Source organism: Trichechus manatus, unplaced genomic scaffold (assembly GCF_000243295.1).
Source record: "Trichechus manatus latirostris isolate Lorelei unplaced genomic scaffold, TriManLat1.0 scaffold00157, whole genome shotgun sequence".
Classification (NCBI taxonomy): domain Eukaryota; kingdom Metazoa; phylum Chordata; class Mammalia; order Sirenia; family Trichechidae; genus Trichechus; species Trichechus manatus.
Genome location: NW_004444093.1, coordinates 2,271,577 through 2,297,901, shown reverse-complemented (window position 1 = coordinate 2,297,901; position 26,325 = coordinate 2,271,577). Strand labels below are relative to the sequence as shown.

At 50.2% G+C, this 26,325-nt stretch overlaps 1 protein-coding gene across 1 annotated transcript in view; it reads right to left on the bottom strand.

Annotated features, from left to right (window-relative positions):
• CABIN1 (calcineurin binding protein 1) overlaps positions 1–26,325 on the bottom strand; it is a 206,852-nt gene that overhangs the window by 38,049 nt on the left and 142,478 nt on the right. Inside the window, exons 27-29 of the mRNA XM_023740550.1 lie at positions 21,954–22,139; positions 18,245–18,576; positions 6,082–6,195 (exon numbers count right to left, since the gene is read on the bottom strand). Of these exons, the coding sequence (XP_023596318.1) occupies positions 6,082–6,195; positions 18,245–18,576; positions 21,954–22,139 (632 nt within the window). The remainder of the gene's footprint in view (positions 1–6,081; positions 6,196–18,244; positions 18,577–21,953; positions 22,140–26,325) is intronic.

The window sequence follows — 26,325 nt, the reverse complement described above, 5'->3', positions numbered from 1 at the left end:
CATGTCTACGGCCCCGTAGACCGAGCACTGATCCTGAGAGCAACTGTGAAGCACGTGCCAAGGCTTCTTGTCCAGTTGTCATGACCACCTGCCCACGGGTGACCTTGGCCTGGGTCACAGTCCAGCAAGCACCCAGGACCTGCCACTGGGGCTGCCGGCCAATAGTTGCTCATCTGTGTACGTGGGCAGACCCCAGTGTGCAGCTTCCTGCCTGTGGAGGCCGCTCCACATGCAGGGGCAGCAACAGCGGGGCAGCAGCAGCTGGCCAGCACCCCTCCCCTCCCTCAACCTGAAGCCAGCATAGCTACCAGCCTGCCAGCCTGGGGAGCAGGGGCAAGGCCAAGCCCGTGCTCTGTTCCCAGTGGTGGGAGTCAGGGTTGAAATGAGCAAATGCCCTGCCTGCTAAAATAAGCCAATATTTCAGGGAAGGAGGAACAGCCTCTCTGGTTTGGTTACTATGGGAACATTTCTGAATCAACTATGAGGAAAAGATGCTTACCCTGGACATAGGCCCTGGCCCCAGGCCCACACAGGCCTGTCTGTCCAGTGGTGCACACGCGTATGCAGGAAGCCCTGGAAGTTTCCAGGAGCCCAGAGACAAGCCTGAAGCCTTCATGGTGTGGGGAGCCTCTGCTCAGGGAGGGTAGCCCTGACCCTGCCTCCCACCACAAACAATCTCCCCTTGGGCCTAGCACAAGTTCAGGAGGGTCCCACACCTTGCCAGCCCAATACCAGCCTCGTCGCCCTGCCCCAACTTCAGCATCGCTCTGCGGGGAGTTGGCCTGAGGGCTTGTCTCTAGCACAGCACTGGCCTGTCTCCCAGCAGTTGCCCTTCATAGCTCTGCTGCTCAGGACAAGCCCTAGAACTCCACTCCCAGGCCCGCTCGGGCCCACCCGTTCTTTGGTTTCTCTCACCAGTGCTGTCAGCTCCGTGGTCTGGGCTCTCAGCCACAGGCTCCTCCCCCAGAGGCCTCCTCTGGGAGGGTACACTTGTCCCCCAGGACGGGGCCAGGATATACTGGAATGGTGTCACCCTGGGCCAGGCCTGCACATATGCCACAGCCGGTGAGAGCCAGCCTGAGTGAGGGCCTGGGGCTCAACACAAAGCCTGGGCCCATAACTTTCCACCTGCCACAAGGCTAGAGGCTCGAGTGGCAAAGGAGGCCAGGAGGCTGTGGTGGAGGTCAGATGCACCAGAGCAGGCCCGGACACCATCCCAGCTAGAATAGTTCCTCCCAGGGAAATCTGAGGCTGAAAGGACCCTTACTGCCTTGAGCATGCATAGCTCTGTCACTTGGACAATGGACTTCACAAATGCGGGGAGCCCTCGGTCAGGCCCAACACTCGGGGCTCCCACAGGTAGTACCCTTGTGCACAGCCCACAGAAGAGAAAAGGCACAGCCAGGAGACTCCAGGTGCACAGCAAGGCAGTGGGGCTGCAGGGCTGGGCTGGGAGGCTACTCTGGTCCCCACCTGCCATCTCCCACTACCCCCTGGGCTTGGGGCAGCTGATGTCCCTGAGAGCCTCCTGTGTCGCAATCATATTTCCCTGCATGCTCATAACGCATGGCACAGATGAGGGGACAGTTCCAGAGGTCAGCAGCGGATGTGGCAGAGCTAGGACTGGATCCTAAGGTGACCTACTTCTGACTGGGTGGCCAGTCGCTCGTGATGCTGGAAAGGTTGGCCCCAGTGCCCAGACCTCAGCCAAGGCCAAGCATGCATAGCTCTGTCACTTGGACAATGGACTTCACAAATGTGGGGAGCCCTCGGTCATGCTATCCAACAACCTGGGCCCTGTCTTGGCAAAGACTGGACAGTTCTGCCTGGGCGGAAGGGAGGTGGGGGGTACTGACTGGGGTTCCGGCCTGCCATGCAGCCAGAGCCACAAGCTCCAACAAACCTGCTGGGCTGACACCCTAGAGCAGAGATTTTCCACGGCAGAGGCAGGGAAGGCTGGACGAGGGGTGGGCAGGGAGCCGCTCCTTCTGGGGGAGGGGGACTAGTTAAGTCTTTGGGTGCAAAAGAGTGGGACATGGAACAGCAGCAAGTCTTCCCTCCCTCAATTCCTTCTTTTGTTCTCATCCAGCACACACTACTACACACCACGGCCGTGCCCCTGCCAGCGAGCAGCCAGCTGTGTGCAGACCCTGTGCGCAGAAGCTTTCATCAGGACAGAAGATATCGGAGTCCCAGGGCCATACTTACCGTGCCCTCAGCACCCACCCCTGATCTCCTCAGGCTCCCCACAAAGGCTCAGATAGCCCAATCAGGAAGCGGAGGTGGGGGGGTGGGGGTAGAGGCTTGTGCCCTGGAGGAGCTCCCTTTTAACCCTCTCTTGCCCTTCCTGGCTGAGTAGCACTCCAGCCTGCCTCCAGCCTACCAGGGCCCCTTGAGGGCCCCCACTCCTCTCAAAGACCCACAGTCCTCCATGGAGGCCCTGCTCAAGGCATCTGTACTCGGGGCTCTGCTGTGAGCCTGTGAACGTCCCGTGGCCTCTTGTGTCCATCACCCCCAGCACTGGCTGGGCCAGAAGAGCTTGCTGGTCAGAAGAATGAAAGGATCAGCTCAGGCTAGGGCCCAAGCACACGCCTACCAAGAGGGACTGCGGACTCCGCACACGACAGAACACTGGGCCTCAAATGCAGTGAGCGACACAGAGCTATGTTCTCACATGGGAACTTCTCTGAGACTTACTGCCAGTTAAAAAAGCAAGTCATACAAAAAGCACACATAGATGTTATGACACACAAACACACACACACACACACATTTTTTAAAGCTGCAGCACAGGTCTGTTTTTGTGCACACAACCAGGAAAAGAGAGCAGTCCCTCTGGGAAGAGTAGGCGCTTAGAGTGGACAGAAGGGGGTCTGGGCTGCAGAGATGGGTTAGAACGGTTTGCAGTGACAATGTGCTCCTACATGATTCAGACAATTTTCAATAACTGCCATTAGATAACAGGAGGGTCCCCAGCCTGGGCTGAGTGGGGAGGGCAGTCCAGACAGCTGATGGGCAGAAGGAAGAGCTGACACCAACGCCGGGCAGCGTGGTGGCCCAGGACAGTGGGGACAGCAGGGCAGGGCACCCACTGACCCTGCCCTCACTACCTGCACCACCTCATGGGCACAGCTCCCCTCTCTCGCACCCTGTCAACCTCTGGATGAGGCGGCAGACCCGGTGTACCCCGGAAGTTGAAGAGCCAGCTTGCTCTCTTGACCTCTGCCCATCTGTCAGCCCAGGGTGGCCCTCAGTGCCTTCAAGACTGACAGAAACATCTGCTCACGCTTAGAACATGCACGGGACAAACTCATTTGCTGAGCACATGCAGCACCTGCCTAGCGTTTCCTCATGCACTGGACACCAGGCGGCTGGGGCAGGGGTCTGCCTTGCGGGGCCAGACTATAGCTGCAGCTAGGACATCGTGGGCAGGCTTGACAGGGCCGTCCCATCCCCCCCAGGCCTGCGGAGTCCCTCTCCCTCAGCACTTTGTGGGATAGAAGCGGAGGCATATGTCTGTCCAGGGCTGTTTTGCCCTCTACCCTCACCTGGCAGAACCCCTGATCCTCAGGCACTTCGTATGGTGGGGCATATGTCTGTCCATGGCCGTCCTGCCCCCACTGATAGGCTGCCTGCTGAATGGCAAATATTTTTTAAAAAAGTTCAATAATGTAGAGTGCTTATGAGGTCTGAAAAAACGAATCTAAGGTTGGGAGTGTGGGCCAGGGCAATCTCTTTGAAGGGTGGTAGCTATTAAAACTTTAAAGGTATCCAAACCCAGTACCATCACTAGGGACGTACAGGGGGTGCAGAATGCACCAGGTGACACTGTCAGGGGGTGACACCAAAATGTCTATAAAATTTTTGTGCAGTGTTTCAGCACGCACCACCCTCTGTCCCTCCCTGCGCTGCACAGATGTCCAGGCAGCAGCCAGAGCCTCTGCTAGGTCGGGTTTCGTCAACGCAGGCACGTGGGGAATGACCCAGGGGAAGGCGCCCATCGGCTAGCTACACCACAGGGTCCCGCGGGCTGCCCACTGGGGTACCTATAACTGGGAGCTCTTGGCGAGGCAGGAAGCAAACAGACAGGGTGTGATGGGGGTGGAGATCGCGTTGGTCCCAGAGGCGCAGGAGGACCGGAAGCAGCTCAGAAGGGGCACAGTAAGGAGCACCTACGGGCAATCTCTTAAGTTTACGCACGCCTCACCCCTGCCACCCCCTTGGACTTGCGCCTGGAGGCAAATGTTTCCCTAAAACCTCCCCTCACTAAAGCTCTGGCCACCACCTGGATGTGGAAACCAGCCCTCCTTCCTCCAGCTCTCCCAGCCCCGCCGCCAGGCTCGGGACCGCCTCCCCCCACACCCTGAACACCAGGGTGACCCAGAAGACGTGTGCCCCCCTCCCCCCCAGCCACCACCTCCGCGCAAGCTCTCACTTAGCTCTCTTCTCCCAGGCGCGGCGCCTCCACCTCCCTCCCCAATAGGCTGCCGGTAAAGTTAAACGTTAAAATGAACATTAATTTTGATGTCGTTCTTAAACGTTTTTACTTCAAATTCTATCGTTTTCTTACTGAATTTTCACTTTAACCACATGAAACTATGTAAATGTAAATACATTTAGGCTGTGTGTATAATTTGAAGGTGTGATTTTGCTAGTCATTTGTCACTACTATTGCCATTACATTCAGTGATACACAGGAATTACGATTTACAAGTAAAATTAGTACAAAAAACATTGATTACTAAGGATTCTGTATGGTCTGGTATGGAGGGAGGTCCATGGAGAGAGGGTGACACCATGAGTTACTGCACTGGGTGACACCAACCCTAGTGATGCCACTGCATAAACCGTTGGACCCAGGAATTCTATTTCTAGGAATGCAGACTTCCATGTACGTGCAAAGATGTATAATGAAGCATTGTTTGTAGTAACAAAGAACTGGAAACAGTCGAAACGTTCATTGAGAGGTCATTATCGGTAGGTAAACTGTGGGACAGTCACACATTGAGGTGCTATGCAGCTATTAAAAAGAATGGAAGTCCTAAAACGCTCTCTGATTGATATACTGTGAAAGGACACAATCAAGGGCAGAGTTCGGGAGTGATATTTTGCATTTGTGTCTATGGGCAGATGTCCCCTGGATGGAGACCCATGAGGCTGAGGACAGAGGCTGGGGCTAGGCCTCAGGGCGAGAAAGAGGCTTCTCTGTCCCCAAAATCCCTTGGTATGGGCGGATTTATGATCAGTGTCTACTACTTTGTCTAAAATACTGACAGAGAGACGGCTGCAGAAAAAGGCCCGCAGGTCCAGATCCCCTGTCGGGCCTAAGAGGCTGCAGCCTGAAGAAAGAAGAGGCCTGGACCCAGATCCTTCCACAGCTGGCTTCTTGGGGGACCAGTGTCCTAACCACATTTCCTCCCACAGGCACCCTGAGAACCGCTTCCACCACACCCCTTGGGTTCCAAGACCAGCCCCCTCAGCTCCTGTTCAGGCACCCCCGACCTTCAGTTTCCCTGTATGTAATGCAGAATCAGGAAAAACACACAAGAAACCAAAGCTCAGACAGGCCGTGCCACGTGGCTAGGAGTTGGCAGTGCCGGGAGGGGTGGCATAGGACTGGGTGAGGACTTGGAGGGGAGGGCAGTGAGGGGCCGGCTGCCTAGTCCCAATGCTGAACTCAGGGAGCACATGAGAAGCCTAGAGCCCACCAAACATTGTTTTTACACAGTAGCACCCTGTCCAAATCACTCTCTGAGATGCCAAGACCACACAGGCCTGTGGGGCACTCTGGGGGTAAGAGCCAGGGGCTTGGAGTCTCCCTCATTATGGACTACAATGGCCCCACAACCCTGAAGCTCCAGGAACCCTCCGATCTCACCCACCCTCTCTCCACAGCCGGCAAACCAGCACGGGGGGTGCCTCGCCCTATGCCAGGTGTTCGCCCTTTGCTGCACCACCCATTTGCCATCCCTCTGAGGGTGCCGCAGCCTGTTGCCTGGAACACCACCTAGGGGGGCAATTGTGCCTTGGTGAGACGCAGTGGAGCCAGTGGCCTCGGAAATCAATAAGCGAAGTACTCACGTTGAAGAAATTGGTCTTGTTCCTCTCGCAGAAGAGCCCCTGTGCCGGCATGTGCTGCAGCTGTTGCCATGGGATACTGCTGCCTAGCAACACGTCGCGGGCCCACTGGAGGTTCTGGGGAGACAGAAGTAGGTTGGGAGTGTGTGGGCTGCCAGGCGCCCATGGGGAAGGAAGGCAAGGTGTCCGAGCAGTCTCCCCTGTGGACACGGCTCCTGCAGCCCCAGGAGGGCTGGCATTGATCACTGGCTGCAGGGCTCATTTCCGGAGCTGGTTTCTACCTAGCAGGGCTGACTTAAAGAAAATGTAGCCTTGGATGGACCGGGGTGGGCACAGACAGGGACCCCACACCCTACAGATCTTCCAGAGCTTTTGCATAGACCCGTCATTCTGCCTTCCACTGGGGGACCTCCCCTGACTCAAACAGTAGGTCCTCTCATTTGTGAGAACATCAGCAAAGTTCCCACATCTCCACCAACACCTGCCTCGGGCCTGGGAGGGACAGCTCTGTAGGATGCAAGGCCTTTGTGCTGGGCTTGGAGGGTGAGTGGCGGAGGTCTGTCTACAGTGCTCATAGTGGAACCCAGAGCCAGGGGTCTGGCGGGCAGAACAAGAGTCCACTGACCTGCAGGACTGTGGGTGACAGCATGTGGGTTTTCTAATGATCCAGAAGCAGCCTGCGCTCACCAGCTGGCCTGGCCTGGCCCTGCCCTTGGTCCTCCTGGCGGAGGACCTCATGGTGCCCTGCCCTCTGTCCCCTGGGGAAGGCTCCCACTCTGGTCCCCCTGCAGAGGTGCCTCTAGGCCCAGAGCAAGGCTAAGCTCTCATGTGTGCACTCCTCCAGCCTCAGGACAGTCCTACATGACAAGCACACGGCTCAGCAGGTGAGTCCTAGCCCCCATGTATACATGTCAGCAAGGGGCAAAGCTAGGACTGGAACTAAAACCATGCAGCCCCACCTTGGCCGGTCGGTCTTCTCCCTTCCTTGCCTCTCCCAGGGCCAGGCCTCTACCCCACAGGGCCACACTGCTCCTCAGCCTGTAAACCCATGCCCCCTACCATCTGTTCTGCTCTCACCTGGCCAGGCTGTACCTACTCAAACTTCTCTCATTACAGCTTTAGGCAAAAGTGTAAACCCCAGCCCCCATCTACACACAGGAGCTATCTTAGTTATCTAGTGCTGCTATAACAGAAATACCACAAATGGATGGCTTTAACAAACAAATTTATTTTCTCACAGTTTAGGAAGCTAGAAGTCTGAATTCAGAATGCGGGCTCTAGGGGAAGGCTTTCTCTATGTCGGCTAGGAGGAAGATCCTTGTCTCTTTAGTTTCTACTTCCTGGTTCCCTGTAGATCTCCATGTATCTTGACATCTATCTTACCCCATCTCTGTTCTTTTTTAAGCTCTTTTATATCTCAGAAGAGATTGATTAAAAACACACCCTAACTAATCCTATCTCATTAATATAACAAAGACAACACATTCCCAAATGGAATAACTATACATAGACATAGAGGTTTCCAGGCTGTCTCCAGATGATACACCCACAGCAGACCTGGCAGGCTCTTCATGGAAGCCCAAGGGAGACTGCCCCCAGGAGCTGAGTGATTAAGCCTGGCACTGGCTCCCAGGGCAAGTTCTGCAGGGACTGGCCTGGCTCTCGGAGGGGCTGAGGCTGTCAATGCCAGGCAAGGCTGCAGCCTGGCCAGGCCAAGCAGGCTCAGTGTGGGGCCAGAGGCTAGAGGCAAGGGTCTCCCACCCCACCAGAGGCAGCGGCTAGCCAGGACAGCCCTGGTGGATGGGAGAGCATGTGCCTTCCCTGGCACTGCACACCTGCCCACTCCCAGTCACACAGATGCCTGTGCACCTGCCTACCCCCAGCCACGTGTAGACGCCTGCATACCTGTCCACCCTCAGTTGCACAGATGCCTACACACCTGCCCACCCCCAGCCACACAGATGCCTGTGTACCTGCCCACCCCCAGCGGCATGGATGCCTGCACTCTTGCTCAGAGCCCACCTTGGCCCTGATGTGGCTCAGACGAGGGTCTGGCAGGCCCCCGAAGGGAGACTGGATTCTGCCTGTCACAAGCTCTAACTGAATGGTGAGGGGAGCCCCTAGCTCCAGTATGAAGTCATGCTGGGCCTAGTGGGGGAGCTGCTCCCACTAACACCCCACTGCTGTGCAGGAGCCTTGGACACCACCTGCCAGGACAGTCTCTCCACAAATTCTCAGCCTCCAGGGCCTCAGGGATCGAGGGCTGCTGCCCTTCCTGATGAGCAGATGTGGCTTCCTGTCCATTGAGGTGCCCTCTTCGCCTGCCTAGGGGTAGAAGCAGGAAGAGGTGAGCTGCTGAGGCAGTGAGGGCTCCTCAGACCTCCAGATGGGCTCTCCAGGTCAGAGCACAGAGGCCATTCTATTCTGCTATCATGGAGAGGAATAAAAACTCAGGCCCCGTTGTTAGCTTTCAGCTCCCAAACCTGCAGTCCACAATCATTGGCCCTGTCCCTGACCAGCAGTCCAGGCATCAGAGGGCCTGCTTCTGGTGACCAGCTCTTTCAGAAGTCCCTGGAGGCTGCTTTCTGCCCCACCTCACCTGCCTATAGCAGGTGCTGCCAGGCCTGGAGAAGAGAGTCACCACAGAGGTGGGGTGCAAAGCCAAGACTGGGAGGGCCAGTGTGCCGATGATAAGGAAGAGAATACAGCTCAGACTACTGCACGTGAGCGCACACAGCCCTGGAGTGAGTGAGGAGTGAAAGCTTCAGGCCTCAGCAGTCGGTACCCAGGCTCCTCAAGGAACCCAGGGGCAAGTTCACAATCTCCATCTGAGGAGCCCGGGGGCAAGCTCACAGTCTCCATCAGTGCTGGGCCATTGACTCCTAGGCCTCAGGGTCACTTGGTCAAAGCCTCTCCTGAGGGAGATCTGGGAAGCTCAGCCCAGGCAGGGTTCACCACTGGTCTGGTCAGCCACAGTGGGCTCAAAGAAGGGGACAGAGGCAGGAGACAACCACCTGCACTAACAGGACAGGTGTGACACCAAGGAGGTACCTCTGATCCTGCCTGACAAGGTGAGAGAGGCCTCCAGAGGTGGTGACACCTGAGCTGTACTTTGTACAGGCTGTTACAAGGCCAGGGGACTTGCCTAGCCAAAGAGGTGGAGGGACCAGATGTGGGCATGTGTGTGGCCAGCAGGAGCCGTGGTGTGCAGCATCAGGCTGCCCAGGGATCTGAATCTGTACAACACTGTACCAAATCCCTCCTCAAGCCAGGTGACCCCTGGGAGACACTGTGGAGCGTCTGGCTTGCACTGCTCAGGAGGCCTGAGAAAAATTACCAGAGCCATGATTCCACAGCGTCTTTTGGACCCTGGGGTCTGTGAGAACTGTCCAAATGACCTTGCAGGTGGCATTAGTTCTTAGGGGGAGGGAAACAGAAGGTGGCTTGAGGAAGCAGGTTCATGGTGCCCAGCATTTTCATAACAAATCCAAGAAAATAAAGCTCATGAAGACTTTGGCTAGGGGACATGAGAGGTGTGGGTGAAGAAAGCCGGAGACCCCGCTTCCCAGGACGTGGGCACCTTGCCCTAGGCCCTGGGACTAGGCCTAGAGTGCATATTCCTCCTAAAGGCAAGCATACTTACACTCTATAGATTTTCTGATGACTTTTACAGTCAGTCCCTCCTGCCAGAATGGGCACAGCATGGAGAGCCAGGGAATTAAAAGACAGGGGAGAGGCTTCCAGGGCTCTTAAAAACTTGAAAATCAGGCATATGTAAGGAGTGTGGCATGCTGGCCTGCAGCCAAGCCTTAATTATAAATGACCCTCCCGGAGACTCTACTGTGCGCCTGCAGAGAGTGCACTTCCCAGCCCAGCACCCCAGGTGCTCCCAGAAAGAGCTGGATCTATGGCTGAGGCACGAAGTGTCCAGACAGCTCCAGGGGACCTTAAATAAGTCGAGTCTGAAGCCTGGATGTGAGCTCACAGGGACGAGGAGGCCTGCCCAGGGAATCAATGGGTACCAGACTGGGGGGCGTCTGGGCTTGGGCCACTGATGGGCCTATACGAGGGACAGGGGGCCTGACATGCCTTGCAGCCTTGTGGTGTGGTGAGGAGACATATGCTACCCAGCGGAGCACATCACTAGGTGTGTCATAAACTGAGGCTTCAAGAGGCTCAAGAGCCAGCTCAAGGCCCTAGAGCAGGGAAGTGGCAGAGTAAGCTCTTGCATTGCCCTTCCCAGCCTCCTCCACATGTGCATGGAGTCCATGCTGTTCGTGTGCACACCCTGAGGAAAACAGTCCTTCCAGCTCTGGAGGCTCTGCACTGCCCTCAGGCAGTGGTGCAGAAGGTTATCCACCACATGTGGTACCCAGGCCCAAAGTGGAGTGGACTCTAAGGGCACTGTCCTTCCCATCTAGAGACTCTGAAATGAGCTGACCAGGCCTAGTGTCCAGAAGCGAGTCATACATCAGAAGCAGTTGGGCTAATCAGTGATTTTCAAATGGGTTCAGTGGGGCCTTGAAGCTAACACTGGAGGAGGAGATGGTCCAGGGAGGCTCAGTTCCAGGGCTCAGGACCTGCCACCCAGTGCCACCTGGAGCATCTCTATGTTGATCTGCTTTGGGATGCTGAGTTCCAGGTCAGGTTTTGTTTCAAAGAGGTCCAGGGCTTTAAAAAGTCTGACAACAACTAACTTACATCATCTGAGATTCTGAGATGCTATAGGGCACAATTAAAAAACAACTATGGGCAAAGCCTGGGGAGAGAAATCTTTAGAAAATGAGGACATTCAAAAGCCTCTGTGCATATCGGGAAACACAGAAAGCCACATGCATGCCCAGGGCAAGATGTGTGCTCAGAAAATACTTGAGAAGACCCTACATTTTCATCTGGGGCTAATCCCTAGGTTCAGTACAAGCCTGGCTAAGAGCCCCAGTGAAGAGCCAATCTGCAAAGACAGGGAGAGGTGTTTTTTAATTTTGTTTTGTTCTCTGTAAAAATATTACATGAACACAAGCTAAGAAACAGAGACTTCAGTAACCACACACGTCTAGGAAGGCAGTCTGCAAAAATAGTTAGGGAAAGTCACTAACAAATGGACTACGACTGCCTTCAACAATAAACAAACGAAAACAAAACAGGCAAACAAAAAAATCCTAGCAAACCATGGAGAAAAGGAATAATCTGATTTCCACAGTTTTTGTTGTTGTTGGGTGCTGTCAAGTCAGTTCCGACCCATAGCAACCCTATGTACAACAGAAGAAAACATTGCCCAGTCCTGTGCCATCCTCACAATTGTTATGCTTGAGCCCACTGTTGTAGCCACTGTGTCAATCCATCTCACTGAGGGTCTTCCTCTTTTTCCCTGACCCTCTACGTTATTAAGCATGATATCCTTCTCTAGGGACTGGACCCTCCTGATAACATGTCCAAAGTATGTGAAATGAAGTCTTGCCATCCTTGCTTCTAAGGAGCATTTTGGTTGTACTTCTTCCAAGACAGATGTATTTCTTTTTCTGGCAGTCCATAGTATATTCAATATTCTTCACCAACACCATTAATTCAATCAGTTCTTCTTTGGTCTTCTTTATTCATTGTCTAGCTTTCGCATGCATATGAGGTGACTGAAAACACCATGGCTTGGGTCAGGTGTACCTTAGTCCTTAAAGTGACATCTTTGCTTTTTAACACTTTAAAGAGGTCTTTTGCAGCAGATTTCTCCAATGCAATACATCATTTATTTCTTGACAGCTGCTTCCATGGGCATTGATTGTGGATCCAAGTAAAATGAAATCCTTGACAACTTCAATCTTTTCTCCGTTTATCATGATGTTGCTTATCGGTTCAGTTGTGAGGATTTTTGTTTTCTTTATGTTAAGGTGTAATTCATACTGAAGGCTGTAGTCTTTGTTCTTCATCAGTAAGTGCTTCAAGTTCTCTTCACTTTCAGCAAGCAAGGTTGTGTCATCTGCATATCAAAGGTTGTTAAGCAGTCTTCCTCCACTCCTGATGCCCTGTTCTTCTTCATATAGTCCAGCTTCTCAGATTATTTGCTCAGCATACAGATTGAGTAAGTATGATGAAAGGATACAACCTTGATGCACACCTTTCCTGATTTAAAACCATGCAATATCACCTTGTTCTGTTCAAACAACTGCCTTGTGGTCTATGTACAGGTTCCTCATGAGCACAATGAAGTGTTCTGGAATTCCCATTCTTCGCAGTGTTATCCATAGTTTGTTATGATCCGCACAGTCTCTGTATAGTCAATAAAACACAGGTAAACATCTTTCTAGTATTCTCTGCTTTCAGCCAAGCTTCCTCTGACATCAGCAATGACATCCCTTATTCCACGTCCTCTTCTGAATCCAGATTGAGATTCTGGGAGCTCCTTGTTGATTTACTGCTGCAAACGCTTTTGAATGGTCTTCAGCAAAATTTTACTTGTGTGTGATATTAATGATATTGTTCGATAATTTCTGCATTCTGTTGTATCACCTTTGTTTGGAATGGGCACAAATATGGATCTCTTTCAGTCAGTTGGCCAGGTAGCTGTCTTTCAAATTTCTTGGCATAGACAAGTGAGCGCTTCCAGCGCTGCATCTGTTTGTAGAAACATCTCAATTGGTATTCCATCAATTCCTGGAACTTTTTGCTTTTTGCCAATGCCTTCAGTGCACCCTGGACTTCTTCCTTCAGTACCATCGGTTCTTGATCATATGCTACCTACTTACCACATTATAATATTCAAATGTCCAGTTTTAAACAACAAAAAATAAAACAAAACAAAAAAGCACATGGCATACAAAGAAAAGAATGCCCCATTAAAAGAACAAAATAAAGTGATAGAAACCATCCCTGAGGAAACTCAAACAATGGACTTACTAGACAAAGAGTTTAAAATGGCTATATTAAATATGTTTAAAGAGCTAAAAGAAAATACAGACAAAGAAATAAAGGAATTCAGGAAAATGATGGAAGATAAAATGAGACTATCAATAAAGAGGTAAAAATTATAAAAAGGAATCCAACAGAAATTCTGAAGCTGAAAAGCACGATAACCAAAATGAAAATTCACTAGCTCAACAGCAGATCTGAGCAGGCAGAAGAAAAAATTAGTGAACTTGAATATAGGACAAATGAAATTATTGAGTCTGAGAAGCAAGAAGAAAAAAGAATAAAGCAAAGTGAATCAAGCCTAAAGAACTTGTGGGATACCATCAAACATACCAACATACATATTGTAAGAGTTTCAGAAGGAAAAGAGAGAAAGGGGCAGAAAGAAAATTTGAAGAAATAATAGCTGAAAACGTCCCAAATTTAATGACAGATGCAAATCTATACACTCTAGAAGCTAAACGAACTCGAAGTAGGATAAACTCAAAGAAATCCACACTGAGACAGATTATAATCAAACTACCAAAAATCAAAAAGAGAATCTTGAAAGCGTCAAGAGAGAATTGAATTGTGACATATGAGGGATCCTCAAAAACATTAACATCTGATTTCTAGCAGAAACCAGAAAGACCAGAAGACAGTGGGATGACATACTTAAAGTGCTGAAAGAAAAAAAAAAAAGAAGCTGTCCATCAAGAATTCTATATCCAGCAAAACTGCCCTTCAAAAATGAGGGCAAAATTAAGACATTCTCAGATTAATAAAAGATGAGAGAGTGAGACACCAACAGACCTACCCTATAAGAAATGCTAAAGGGAGTCCTTGAGGTTAAAATGAAAAGATATTAGACAGTAACTCAAAGCCATTGTTGTTGTGTGCCTTTGAGTCGATTTAGACTCATAGTGAACCTATACGACAGAGTTAGAACTACCCCATAGGGTTTTGACCTTTTGATCAGCAGCCTGAGCTCTTAACCACTTTGCCACCAGGGCTCCACTCAAAGCCATATGGGGAAATAAAGATGTACATACTCAAAATTTCCCCATACTCAAAGCTATATGGGGAAATAAAGACCTACAGTAATTTCATCAGAAAATATAAAGGCCAGTTCTACTGCATTTTTGGTTTGTAACTCTACTTGTTATATTCCACATGATTTAGAAGGAAGATGCACAAAAAGTAATTAAAAATTTAAGTTAGTGAGTACACAATGTATAAAGATATAATCTGTGACAACAGCAACAATAAGGGTGGTGGGGAGCTGTCTAGGAACAGAATTTTTTTGTATGCTATTGAAATTAGTATCCATGATCGTTAAGGTTGTGTGTCAACTTGGCTGGGCCATGATTCTCAGTGATTTGGCAGTTATGATGTAGTTTGGCAGTCGTATAATGATGTGATCACTTCTATGATGAGATCTGCTATAATGTGATCACCTTCATGATGGGATCGGCTGTGAGTAGCCAATCAATTGAAAGGGAGTTTCCTTGGGGGTGTGGCCTGCATCCAATATAGGTAGACTTTCTGGCAAGGCTCGTGGGCTTTTGCTCGCTCTGGATCCTGCAGCTGGCTCCTGTTCATCTGACCTCTGGTTCTTGGGACTGAACTAGCAGCTTACCTGCTGTCTGGCCTACTGACCTTGGGATTCATTGGTCTCCGCAGCCTGTGAGCCAAGAGAAGCCTCCAGTATGACCCACGGACTTGAGACTTTCCAGTTTCTACAACTGTGTGAGCCATTTTCTTGATATAAATCTCTCTGTATATATTTATATGCTTTACTGGTTTTGCTTCTCTAGAGAACCCAGCCTAAGACAGTATTAATTTAAACTAAATTGTTATAAATTTAGGACTGTTAGTAACCACAAAGAAAATATCTAAAAAATATAAACAAAAGGAAGGAAAAGGAAACAAAAGGGTTCACTTCAGAAAATCAACTAAACACAAAAGAAGACAGTACTGGAGGAAATAAGACAAAAAAAAGGTATAAGACACAGAAAACAAATAGCAAAATGATAGAACCAAGTCCTTCATTGCTGGTAATTACCTTAAATAGAAATGGATTAAACTTTCCCAATCCAAAGGTACAGAGTGGCAGAATGGATTAAAAAAAAAAAACATGATCTACCTATATGCTGTCTATAAGAGACTTACTTTTGATCCAAAGGCACAGACAGGTTGAAAGTGAAAGGATAGAAAAAATATTCTGTGCAAAAAATAATAAAAAGAAACCTGGGATGGCTATATGAAAATAGAAGTCGTAATCAACTCGATAGCAAAGGGCTTGTTTTTTTTTTTTGATTTTTAAGTAAAAAACTGTTAAAAGAGATAAAGGAGGACATTATATAATGATAAAAGGGTCAAATCATTAGAAAGATATAACAATTATGAATACATATACACTTTACAACAGAGCCCCAAAATACACGTAGCAAACATTGACAGAATTAAAGGGAGAAATAAACAGTTCTACAATAATAATTGGATACTTCAATACACTACATTCACTAATGGATAGAACTTCAAGCAGAATGTCAATAAGAAAACAGAGGACTATAACAATAATATAAAGCAACTAGGCGTAACTGACATCTATACAACACTTCACCCAACAATAGCAGAATACATATTCTTGTCTAGTGCACATGGATTATTCTCAAGGATAGCCCATATGTTAGGTCACAAAACAAGTCTGAATAAATTAAAAAGGTTGAGATCATATGAAGTATCTTCTCCAACCACAATAGAATAAAACTAGAAATCAATAACGGAAGGAAAACTGGAAAATTTGCAAACATGTGGAAATAAGGCAACACAGTAATAAACAACTAATGGATCAAAGAAGAAATCACAAGGGAAATTAGAAAACAGAGATTAATGAAAATGAAAATATAACACAGCAAAACTTACGGGATGCAGCGAAGGCACTGCTCAGAGGTAAATTTTTAGCTGATAAATGCCTATATTAAAAAAAAAAAGAAGAAGATAGATAGCTTGACACTTTGGAGCGGGGAGGCGGGAGGGGGGGCGGGGTTGGACTAGAAAAGGAAGAGCAAACTAAGCCCAAAGCTAGCAGAAGGAAGAAAAAAACAATAGAGCAGAGATAAATGAAATAGATTAGAAAAACAATAGAATCAACAAAACCAAAAGTTGATTCTTTGAGGTCAATAAAATTGACAAACCTTTAGCTAGACTGAAAAAGAGAGAGAGAAAACACAAATCACTAAAATCAGAAATGAATGTGGGGACATTATTACTGATTCTACAGAAATTTAAAAAAAATTACAAGGCATATAAAGAAACAGGAAAGGATGGCCCATCCAGAAATAAAAAGGATTATAAGAGAATACTATGAACCACTGTATGTCAACAAACTAGATAATCTAGGTGAAATGGACAAATTTCTAGAAACACATAAATTACCTAAATTGATTCGAGAACAAACAGATAATCTCACTATACCTATAACAACTGACAAGACTGAATCAGTAATAAAAAACTTCCCAATAAAGAAAAATCCAGGACTAGATAGGTTCACTGGTGAATTCTACCAAACATTTAAAGAAGAATTAACACCAAACCATCTCAAACTCTTCTGAAACACAGAAAAGGAAAGAACACTTTCTAACTCATTCTATGAGGCCAGCATTATCCTGATAGCAAAGCCAGATAACGACACTACAAGAAAAGAAAACTACAGACCAATATCCCTTATAAGATGCAAACATTCTCAACAAAATACTGACAAACCCAATCCAAACATATTAATAGAATTATACATCATGACCAAATGGGAATTATCCCTGGAATGTAAGGGTGGTTCAACATAAGAAAATCAATATACCACATTAATAAAATGAAAGAAAAAACACATAATTATCTCAAGTGATGAAAAAAGGCATCTGACAAAATCCAACACCCTTTCACAATAAAAACACTCAACTAGGAATAGAAAGGATATTCCTTAGCACGATAAATGGCATTTATGAAAAACCCACAGCTAACACCATACACAATGGAAAAAGACTGAAAGCTTTCTCCATAAAATCTAGAATAAGACATGGATGCTCGTTTGTTGAGTCTGAAAAAACCCAACACCGCACTGATGTTCCAGCATTTCCCACTGTGTGCCAGGTGGCGTCTCATTTCCCATATGGAATTCTGTCAAATAGCACCTTCCTGACATATAACTGGTAACAAGCCAGGCCAGTTCTTCAAAAGTCCCAAGAGGGAGAGTGAGACCAGGGGAGCCAGCAGGACCTGACTGCGTGGAGGGGTCAGGCAAGAGCAAACCAGAGGCGGGCTGCTCGGCGGCACACAGCCAGAACCCAGAAGCCCACCCAATGCGCCTGCCCACACAGCCTTCCCTGGGTCCCCCCACCATAGTCACCCGTGCCGCTTGCTATGTCTGGTGCTTTTCCTCCACAGTCACCCTACACGTTTCAGCATAAAAGATGCCTCTCGGAGCCCCAGCAGCACCTGCCCTACCGGGCACCTGTTATTCTCTGCTTGCTCTGTTTCTCACTTCATAATATGTATGCCCCTGCTTAGGCTGTAGGTCTGGAGGAGGAATACGGTTCCCCCAGTGTCACCTAGGGAGCGAGGAGTGATGGGAGGAATCACAATATGCTGCATCCCTCCCAAGTGCTAAATGCCCACAGAGGAGGTCTGGGGGAGCCCTGGGAGCCCTTGGCCCTGCGGCACGTCTATTAAGATGCTCCGCTATCTGCTTTTTAGAAAGAGCTGGAGGTGGGCTATCTGCACCCCCATGGAGCAGAGGTGTGAAGATAGTTCGGGTAGTGGCACTTGAGGGCTAGTCCAGGGCAGGGGGACTTCGAGGAGGCCTCTACAGTCTGCAGCCAGAGGAACGAGGCCAGGCCAGTGCAGTCTAGGGCAGCAAGGAAGCAGAGGGCCCAGGGCACGGGAGGACAGAGAAAGCAGTGGAGGAGAATCAGGCACCGGGCAGGGAGAGGCCTCAGGCAGGATCTCACACAGGAGGACCAGTGGGCTTGCTGACCCTCATCCTTATCCCCCACACATGCCTATGCCTGGGGTCCTGCTCTCGAGCCCTTCCCTCTCTGGCCCTCCTTGCTGTCCCTGCCTCCTGCCCAAGTTTCCACTCTCCCATCCCCCTAGTCACTGCTACCCAAGTGAGACCTTCTCCAAAGCATAATCCGCTGCCTCCAGTCTGCTCAGCAGCCTTCAAAGGCCCCCACCTAGCTGGGAAGAAGACTTCCTCCCTCGTCAGCTAGCTCTAGCAGCCCCTTACCCGGTGGGTCTTGCTGTAAGTGTAGAGGAAGGCCAGCCGGTAGAGGCTCTTGTAGTGCTGGGGAAAGCGGCTGAGGCACAGGCGGAAGGAGGCGATGCACTGCTCCGTGAGGAACTGGCGCTGCTCCTCTGCGCTGGCCGGCAGCCCCTGTGGGAAGGCTGCCGGCTCCCCCATGGGATCCCCTCTCCTCCTGGCCTCCCATGGGGAGGCAGCTGACACTGCAGGCTTGGTGGGGTGGCAGGCAGAGGATAGGGGCTCTGCAGCAGGCCTCTGGCCACCCTGCTCTGCTGCCCGGAAGCCCTCCATGCTCTCTAAGGACTCTTCGGTTTTTCCTGCAGTTGAGAAGAAGAAAAAGGTCATCTTGGTTCAGGACCTGCCACACAGCAGCCCACCACTGGTGACCACACAGTGGTCAGCATCCCTGCTGAATGGGCATTGGACCCCACACCTGTGAGGTGGGGCAGCATCTCTGCTGGAAGCAGCAGAAGGGCCAGAGGGGCTCAGAGGCTGTGGTGAGCAGCGCTGTGGGCCAGGCCCTTGTGCTCCCCCACCAGGGTCCAGGGGCTGTCTCACCCCCAGCTGCGAAGGTACAAGGAGAGCAGCCCACAAAGGGCAAGTGTGGCCACCACCACTCTAGAAGGCACGTGTGAATGGGAAGACCCGGGCCCCACCTGCCCCAGGGCTGATGGCTGTGTGGGCTGATGGCTCCCACGCCTCCCCGGCAGCACACTCATCCCCAGGGACCGTAGAGCCGGGCAGCATGGGAAGGCCAGGCTGGGAAGCAGGAGGCTAGAGGTGGCCCAAGACCATGGATAGTGGGCTGTGGTGATCCCGGGCTTGTCTCTGAAGCACAAGCTCCTTGGCTACAGAAGGGGGAGACTGTGTGGCCCAGGAGGAAAAGAGTGAGGGCAAGCCCCACCACACCCTCAGTCTCTCTCCACAGTAGCAGCAGCTAGCAGACCAGGAGAAATCCTGTGCAGACATCAGGGGTGCATCAACCTACCCACCACCCCTCTACTCACTGAGAGAAAATCTGAAGAGTAATCCTGTGCTCCCCTTGGCTGCCAACATAGAGCCAAGCTCTCAGCAGGGCCCGCAAAATCACCTGCCACCAGCCCTGCCATCCTCCCAGCTCCCCTCCTGGCCTGGTGCCCTGTGACTAGCCACTTGGAGTGTCCCCTGTGGGCTCCCCCCTCTATGCCGCTCCTCCTCCTGGACTCCCTGCCCTCCCACCCTATCCCTCCTGATATGCCTCAAGAGTCCCTCCTTTTCTAAGCCTACCGCCTCCAGGCCCCTGCCCTCCAGGCTGTGTTTATCACAGGGTTTCCATGACTCCACCCCAGGGAACAGGGACTGGCCTTCCCCGCATGTGAAGCTTGATGGAAGGAAGGAAGGAATAACAGAAGGTCACATCTGACTGCAGCACTCTGCTCTCCTCTCATGCAGCCTGACCAGTGACAGGCATGCAGCTCATAGGGTACACTACCGCCTGGCTCACAAACATACCAAGCTTCTAGTGTGTTCAAAGCAAAGGCACATTCAAAATGTGGCTCAGCAAACACCATCTGACCAGTGACTCTGGCCAGCCATGCATTGGGCATGGGGGACAGAGACCCTGGATGAAGATCAAACAAGGCACTGAGTACCAGGAGACAGACATACGAACACATTGTTCATGGAAAGCAGGTATGGGGACAAGAAGCAATTCCAAGAGCTGAAGATGGATGCGGAACACACTAAAAGACAAAGAGCAACCCCAGAAAGAGTTAGAAACTTGGGTGCTCAGGGCCTGGGTGGCCTGCAGAGGCCCAAGAGAGATGGGCCTCCCCAAAGCCTTGAGTGACCGTACAGGACTGCCAACACTGACTGCTGAGTGGGCCTCGCAGGTCACCACACCCTCCATTTAGGCCTGGGTGGAAGGAGGGGTAGGCTGCAAACCAGTCCCCACTGTGTGTCCTGTCCAGGAGGGCCCATGAGAAGCCTGGCTATGTGAAGGTGGGAAGACCCCCTCCATCGCGAGGACTGGCTGCAGCATGGTGCAGAGTGAGCGGAGCAGCAGCCACTGGGCACCCCCCCATGTTGGGGGCACAGTGGAGTGGCTGCATCCAGTGAGCTTCCTGAAAACTGGGGGATCTGTCAGAACAAATAGGGCACAGATCCGCCTCTGAGGAACCTGTGACCGCAGGAGGCACAGGTCCTGAGTGCCTCTGACAGCTGAGAGGTTGACTAACTCTGCCCAGCAGCGACCACAAGTCTCCCTCTCTTGACTTCTGAAATCCTCTCACTCAAACCCGACTGCCTGAGCCCAGAGAGGATGTCCCCACAAAGGGCAGACAAGCAGGTTGGGTAGAGCAGGGCCCCTGGGGCCGCCTGTACACCCTTCACCCCTTGCCCTGCCCTGAGCTGCTCACAGGCCTTGACTTGATGGGGTCTGCTCTGGGTAAGGAGTCCCTGAGTTGGACAGGGGCAGCTTGGCCACAGTGTGGTAGTCCCAGGATGAGGACGCCCAGCTGGCAGACACAGCCAGGCCAGGAGGCTGGAGGTTAGGCCCTGGTCCACTGCACGGACCCCACAGGTAGACAACTGCTCTGAGTTTTACCTCTCTGAGCTTAACAGAGCAGGGATGTGGCCGGGGGAGCAGAGAATTGGCACGGGACAATGAAAGGCTTGTGTTAGGAGGTGGAATGGTGGGTGATGTTTTTTTCTATTAAACAAATAAATTTTGTTTGTACATGTTTTTTGAAGCCCTGACCCCTGCTGCAGCCACCTGGGAGCTTCTCTGCTGGGGGCCAAGGGTAGACAGAGTGGCAGGGAAACGACATCTGGTGAAGCCGAAGAAGGGGAAGCAGGACAAGGCATGCTTGTAGGACCCAGAGCGGCACCTGTGGACGTGCCTGACCAGGCAGGCCAGGCGTTGCAGGGGGAGCACGGTCCGCCTCAGCCACCTTGGACCACAGCAGCATGGCGAGCTGTCAGAGCCCAGCTGAGACCAGGACTCTGTCCCTGTTGCCTGACACTTGGGAAGAAGTGTGTGACATTGACCCTGGGTGATGCAGGCGGCAGCAAGGTGCCCAAGGGTGCAAGAAGCAGGATCTGCTGAAGCGGTGTGGAAGCACAGGAAGGGCACACACCACTGCACCAACTTATGGTGGCACAGTGTTAGCAGTGTCAGCCCCCGGCTCTCTGCAGGAAGGCCAGGAGCTGCTGCATCCTAGAGCTGTGGTGGCCGGGGCTGCCACCCACTGGGAACCCAGGGTGTGTGGTGGAGAGCAGAGACAGCCGCTGGTCAAGACCAGCTATGGGCTCCTCTAAGCTGCCTGCTGGGCACTGACTCAGGCAGATCCCTACTGCACCTAGGAAGTCCATCCACTTCTCTCTGTGGTACCAGGACTGGGCTCAAAGGGAGGATGTGCCAGGTGAAGCAAGAGGCTTTACTCCAGGCTCCCCAGTTCCTGACAGGCTCCTTCGTTCCCCACCTTTGTTGACCAGTGGCGAGCCCACACACTGCTCACCAATGGGTTGGAATGGAAGGATGCTCCTCATGTGTCTGGAAGCCCCAGCAAGGCTGGCTGAGCCAGAGGCCGGAGGTGGCTGCTCTTGGCTTAACCGTCTCCATCACATAGGCACCCCCAGCCAGCCTGAGGGTAGAGAGAGGCTTGCTGATGTCCTACTGCAAGCAGCTCTAATGCACTCAGTTAAGTCTTCCTACCTCTTTCCTCTGTGGCCCCCTGCAGGTCTTTACTGGTCGGTCCTGCCTGGGAACTGGGAGTGGGCAACCTCTTCTCAGTGGCGTAGGACTTTCGGGAGCCCTCCATTGAGCTGGTAGGCTCGTTCAAGAAGTCCTGTGTTGAGCTGGAGTCTGAGAGCGCCACAGCCATGCTGTCCTGGCTGCGTTCTAAACAGAGAAGAAGGGAGAGAGGGTGGAGGCGTAAATTCACACCCCTCCCATGTGGAGGTGCCCCCAGGGCTTGTCTCCTGCTTGTGGATGGGACCCTCACAGAGGAGCAGCCTGGGCACAGCTGTTCTGATACTGCAGAGCTGGCTCCGTCTGGAGGCCACCAAGCCACTCAGTAAACGTGTCCATCTCCTTCTTCTCCCTCCAACCACCCCGCCCCCACCCCCACAGTGGTTCTCTAGTAAAGTTTAACAACTGCTTTCTGGGGGAAAAGCCCTCATTGTAGCCTTTGCTGATTTTAGTGGCATAGATACTCCCACCATGGCCAACTGCAAGCTACCAACATGGTGTCACTGAGCTGGAACTGAGATGCACAGTAGCCACCATCACACAGCATTTCTACTGTACAATAACAATAAACATAAATAACTGGAAGGAAAAAAAAAAAAGTTGTCGTGGAGTCAACTCCAATTCATGGCAACCCCAAGTGCATCAGAGTAGAACTGTGCTCCACGGGGTTTTCAATGGCTGGTTTTTCAGAAGTAGATTGCCAGGCCTTTCTTCTGAGAAGCCTCTTGGTGGGTCTGAACCACCAACCTTCGGATTAGTAGTTCAGTGCTTAGCTGTTTGCGCCACCTAGGAACTCCTTAAATAACTGAAGCAGGTAAGAATGCAGGAAAAATGTTTAACCAGTTGGTCTCAAATGAGAGCACAGAACCCCTCCCTGGGAGTCACAGACACAAGGGGAGCTCATACTCACTCACTGGCTCCTCTCCTCCATCTTCTACCAGGTGCTCATGAGAAAGTTTAGGGTGGGGCAGGGTGGGGGACTGGGGAAAACCTTTCCTGGGGGTGCAGGCCTGGATGAGGAGAGTAGTCACTGCTGTGGGAAAGTCCTGAAGCCCTGCTTGAACCTTTCTTCCAGTAAGGAACAAAAGCCTTAAGCCATTGGGGGAAGGGCAGCAAACCAAGTCGCCTCCAGGGCACAGGTGAAGATCCCTTGAAGCTGGGGGAAGGGAAAAGGAAGAGAGCCTCCTTCTACCCTGGAGGAGCAGGAACCCATCCTGGGCCTAAAAATGTATGTCTCCTACCATTGAGGGAAGCCCCACCCCTGACATGAAGAGGCACAGAGCCTGTCCAAGACTGAGACCGAACCAAGGTATAAGAGAACCAGCTCTGCCCCCTACCCAGGCTAGCAGGAGAGAGGCAAGAGCATGGGGAGAGATCCTCCCTGCAGTGACACAAAAAGCCTAAAGCTGAAGGTGGAACTGGGACACTGAGGGCAAACCTTCTGGCAAATCAGCTTCCACTCTAAGCACAAGATAACACTAGAGGAATTTGAAGCCAGTAGTGTACTGAAGAAACCCTGGTGGCACAGTGGTTAAGAGCTATGGCTGCTAACCAAAAGATGGGCAGTTCCATCTACCAGGCGCTCCTTGGAAACCATATAGGGCAGTTCTACTCTGTCCCATAGGGTTGCTATGAGTTGGAATCGACTCGATGGCAACAGGTTTTTTTTTTAGTGTACTGAAGGTAGCCATAGCAACAACAAAACCCAAACCCACCTCAACTTCTGATTAGAGTAACTCAACTTCCTGTACTAACAGCCTAAAAGCAGAAGAGGGAAGCCCATATCAAGCATAAAAATTATCTACTTCAGTCTCTTCTGTTCTACACCTGATATCTGCTATTCAATTAAAAAAATAAGACACACTCAAGTGAAGAAAAGGGGGGGAGGGAAGCTAATTGTCAAGAGACAAAACAGTCAACAAAACTAGATTCAGAGATGACACAGATGTTGGAACTATCTGATGGGGATTTAAAATAACTATGATTACCATAATGACTATGATTAATATAGTTAAGGCTTTAGTGGAAAAAGTAGACAACATTCAGGAACAGATGGGAAATTTCAGGAGAGAGATGGAAACTGTAAGCAAGTCAAACGGAAATGCTAGAAATTATAATTAAAAAAAAAACTTAAGAGATGAAGAATGCTTTTGTCAGGCTTCTCAGTAGATCTGACACAGCTGAGAGGGAAAAAAATAAAAACTTGAAAATAGGTCAGTAGAAATAATCTAATTTGAGAGGAAAAGACTGAAAAACAGACAAATAAAACAAACACAGAGAACAGAGCATTCAAGAGCACCAAATGATCTTACATACTAATTGGAATCCCAGAAGGAGATAAATACGATGGAAAAGACTGAGAATTTTCAAAAAATAATGAAAGACATCAAATCACCAAGAAACTCAGAGAATATCAAGCAGGATAAAGACCCCTCTACTTCTGGAGCCCTGGTGGCATAGTGGTTATGAGCTCAGCTGCTAACCAAAAGGTCAGCAATTCAAATCTACCAGCCACTCCTTGGAAACCCTATGGGGCAGTACTACTCTGTGCTATAGGGTCACTATGAGTCAGAATCAACTGGACTCGACAGCACCTAACAACAACAACATTACTTCTCATCAGAAACTATTCAAGTCAGATGACATCTCTAAAATGCCAAAAGAGAAAAAAAAGTCAACCCAGAATTTTATGTCCAGTGAAAATCTCTCTCGAAAAATGGTGAAGACTTTTTCAGACAAACAATAACTGAGAGAATTCATTACCAGCATATCTATTTATAAGAAATGTTAAATGAAGTTCTTTAGGTAGAAAGCATATGATACCAGACAGAAACTTGGATCTACATTCCCCGGAAGTGGTTAAAGTAATGGTAAATATCTTTTTTTTTGTTTTTAATTGCTCTAAGCTATTACTGACTGTCTAAAGCAAAAATAGCAGCACTGTATTATGGCTTTATAGCACATGTAAAAATGAGATGAATGACAAGAATACAAAAAGATGGGAGGTTCTTACGCTACATGTGAAGTAGTATAATATTATCTGAAGGTAGACTGTGATTAATTAATGATGTATTTTGTAAATCCTAGGGCACCACTACATTCTTAAAGAAAGAAGCATAAATAGACCAACAGTGGAGAAAAGAATGGAACCATAAAAAACAAAAATATATTTTGTCTTGAACTTTGTGTAGCTAAAGTTAAAACTCAATGAACTAGCAATCAAGAGAGCTAAGTCCACGTTCCTCTTGCGCCATTCACTACCTGTGTGACTTTGGGCAAGTTTAAGTCCCTTCCCCACCTTTAAATCGCAGCCACATCCATCTGAGAGAGGTCTATTTCACAATAGCTTCTGGAGACACAGGGAGCAAAGCAGATAGAGTCCCCAGGCACCCCAACTCTTTGCTCAGCTCCTTAAAAACCGAGTATGGAATGATGCAGTAGTGTCCACCAGGCAATCGCGGGAACCCACTGGGAGGGCAGACATGAGTTGCTTGGTGGGCAAATAAACTTGCTTCTCTGGAGAAGTTATTTTAGCAAAATTCAAGGCCTGGACTCTGACAGATCCAGCCTACCTGAGTTCAAATCCTGCTCTGTCACTTACTAGCTCCGAGAACCTGTGCCAACACCAGCATCTGTTCACACTTCATTATTGTCATATGAGAAATCCTGATAACACAAGTGCCCACTTCATAGTATTGTTATGAGAATTAAATACGTTAACACACGGATAGTGCTTGAAACAGTGCCTGACACACAATAAGTGTTGCTCAATTATCATAATTATTTCAGAGAACTTGGACTTGTTTCATCTGTGATGTCTCAAACTTTACTTGTTCTGGATGGGCGGCACCACACTGATGGGTGACCACTCCTTAAATACTGACACACCAGGGACGTCAAAGCAGGCCCCGCGGCAGAGAGACACCCAGAGTTGGGCCTGTGCTTCCCAAGGTGGCGCTGTCGCTTCGACCTCTTCATCCACATCTGATCACAGACTGGGGCTTGGGGACAGTGGCATGCATGCCATGTCAGCCTGCCACAGCCCTTCCTTCATGGCTGCCTTTGTGATGCCCTCTGCCCAGTGACTGGTGGGCCAGCATGGTACCTCTCCAGCAGCATCAGCTGAGTTGACAGAGCAAGGACACACTGGGACTTCAGACATGTGAGAGCCCCTGGCGAACACCCCAATGCCATGTCTCATTAATGGGGGAGAAGGGACCTGGCAGAACCAGGTCACCTTTTTGCAAGGGTGAACGCTTATCCCTGATGTCAAGGTCAGATCCTAAGGCTCCATAAGCACTCAGGGGGTTACAGGCAGGCCTCTGCCCTCATGAGA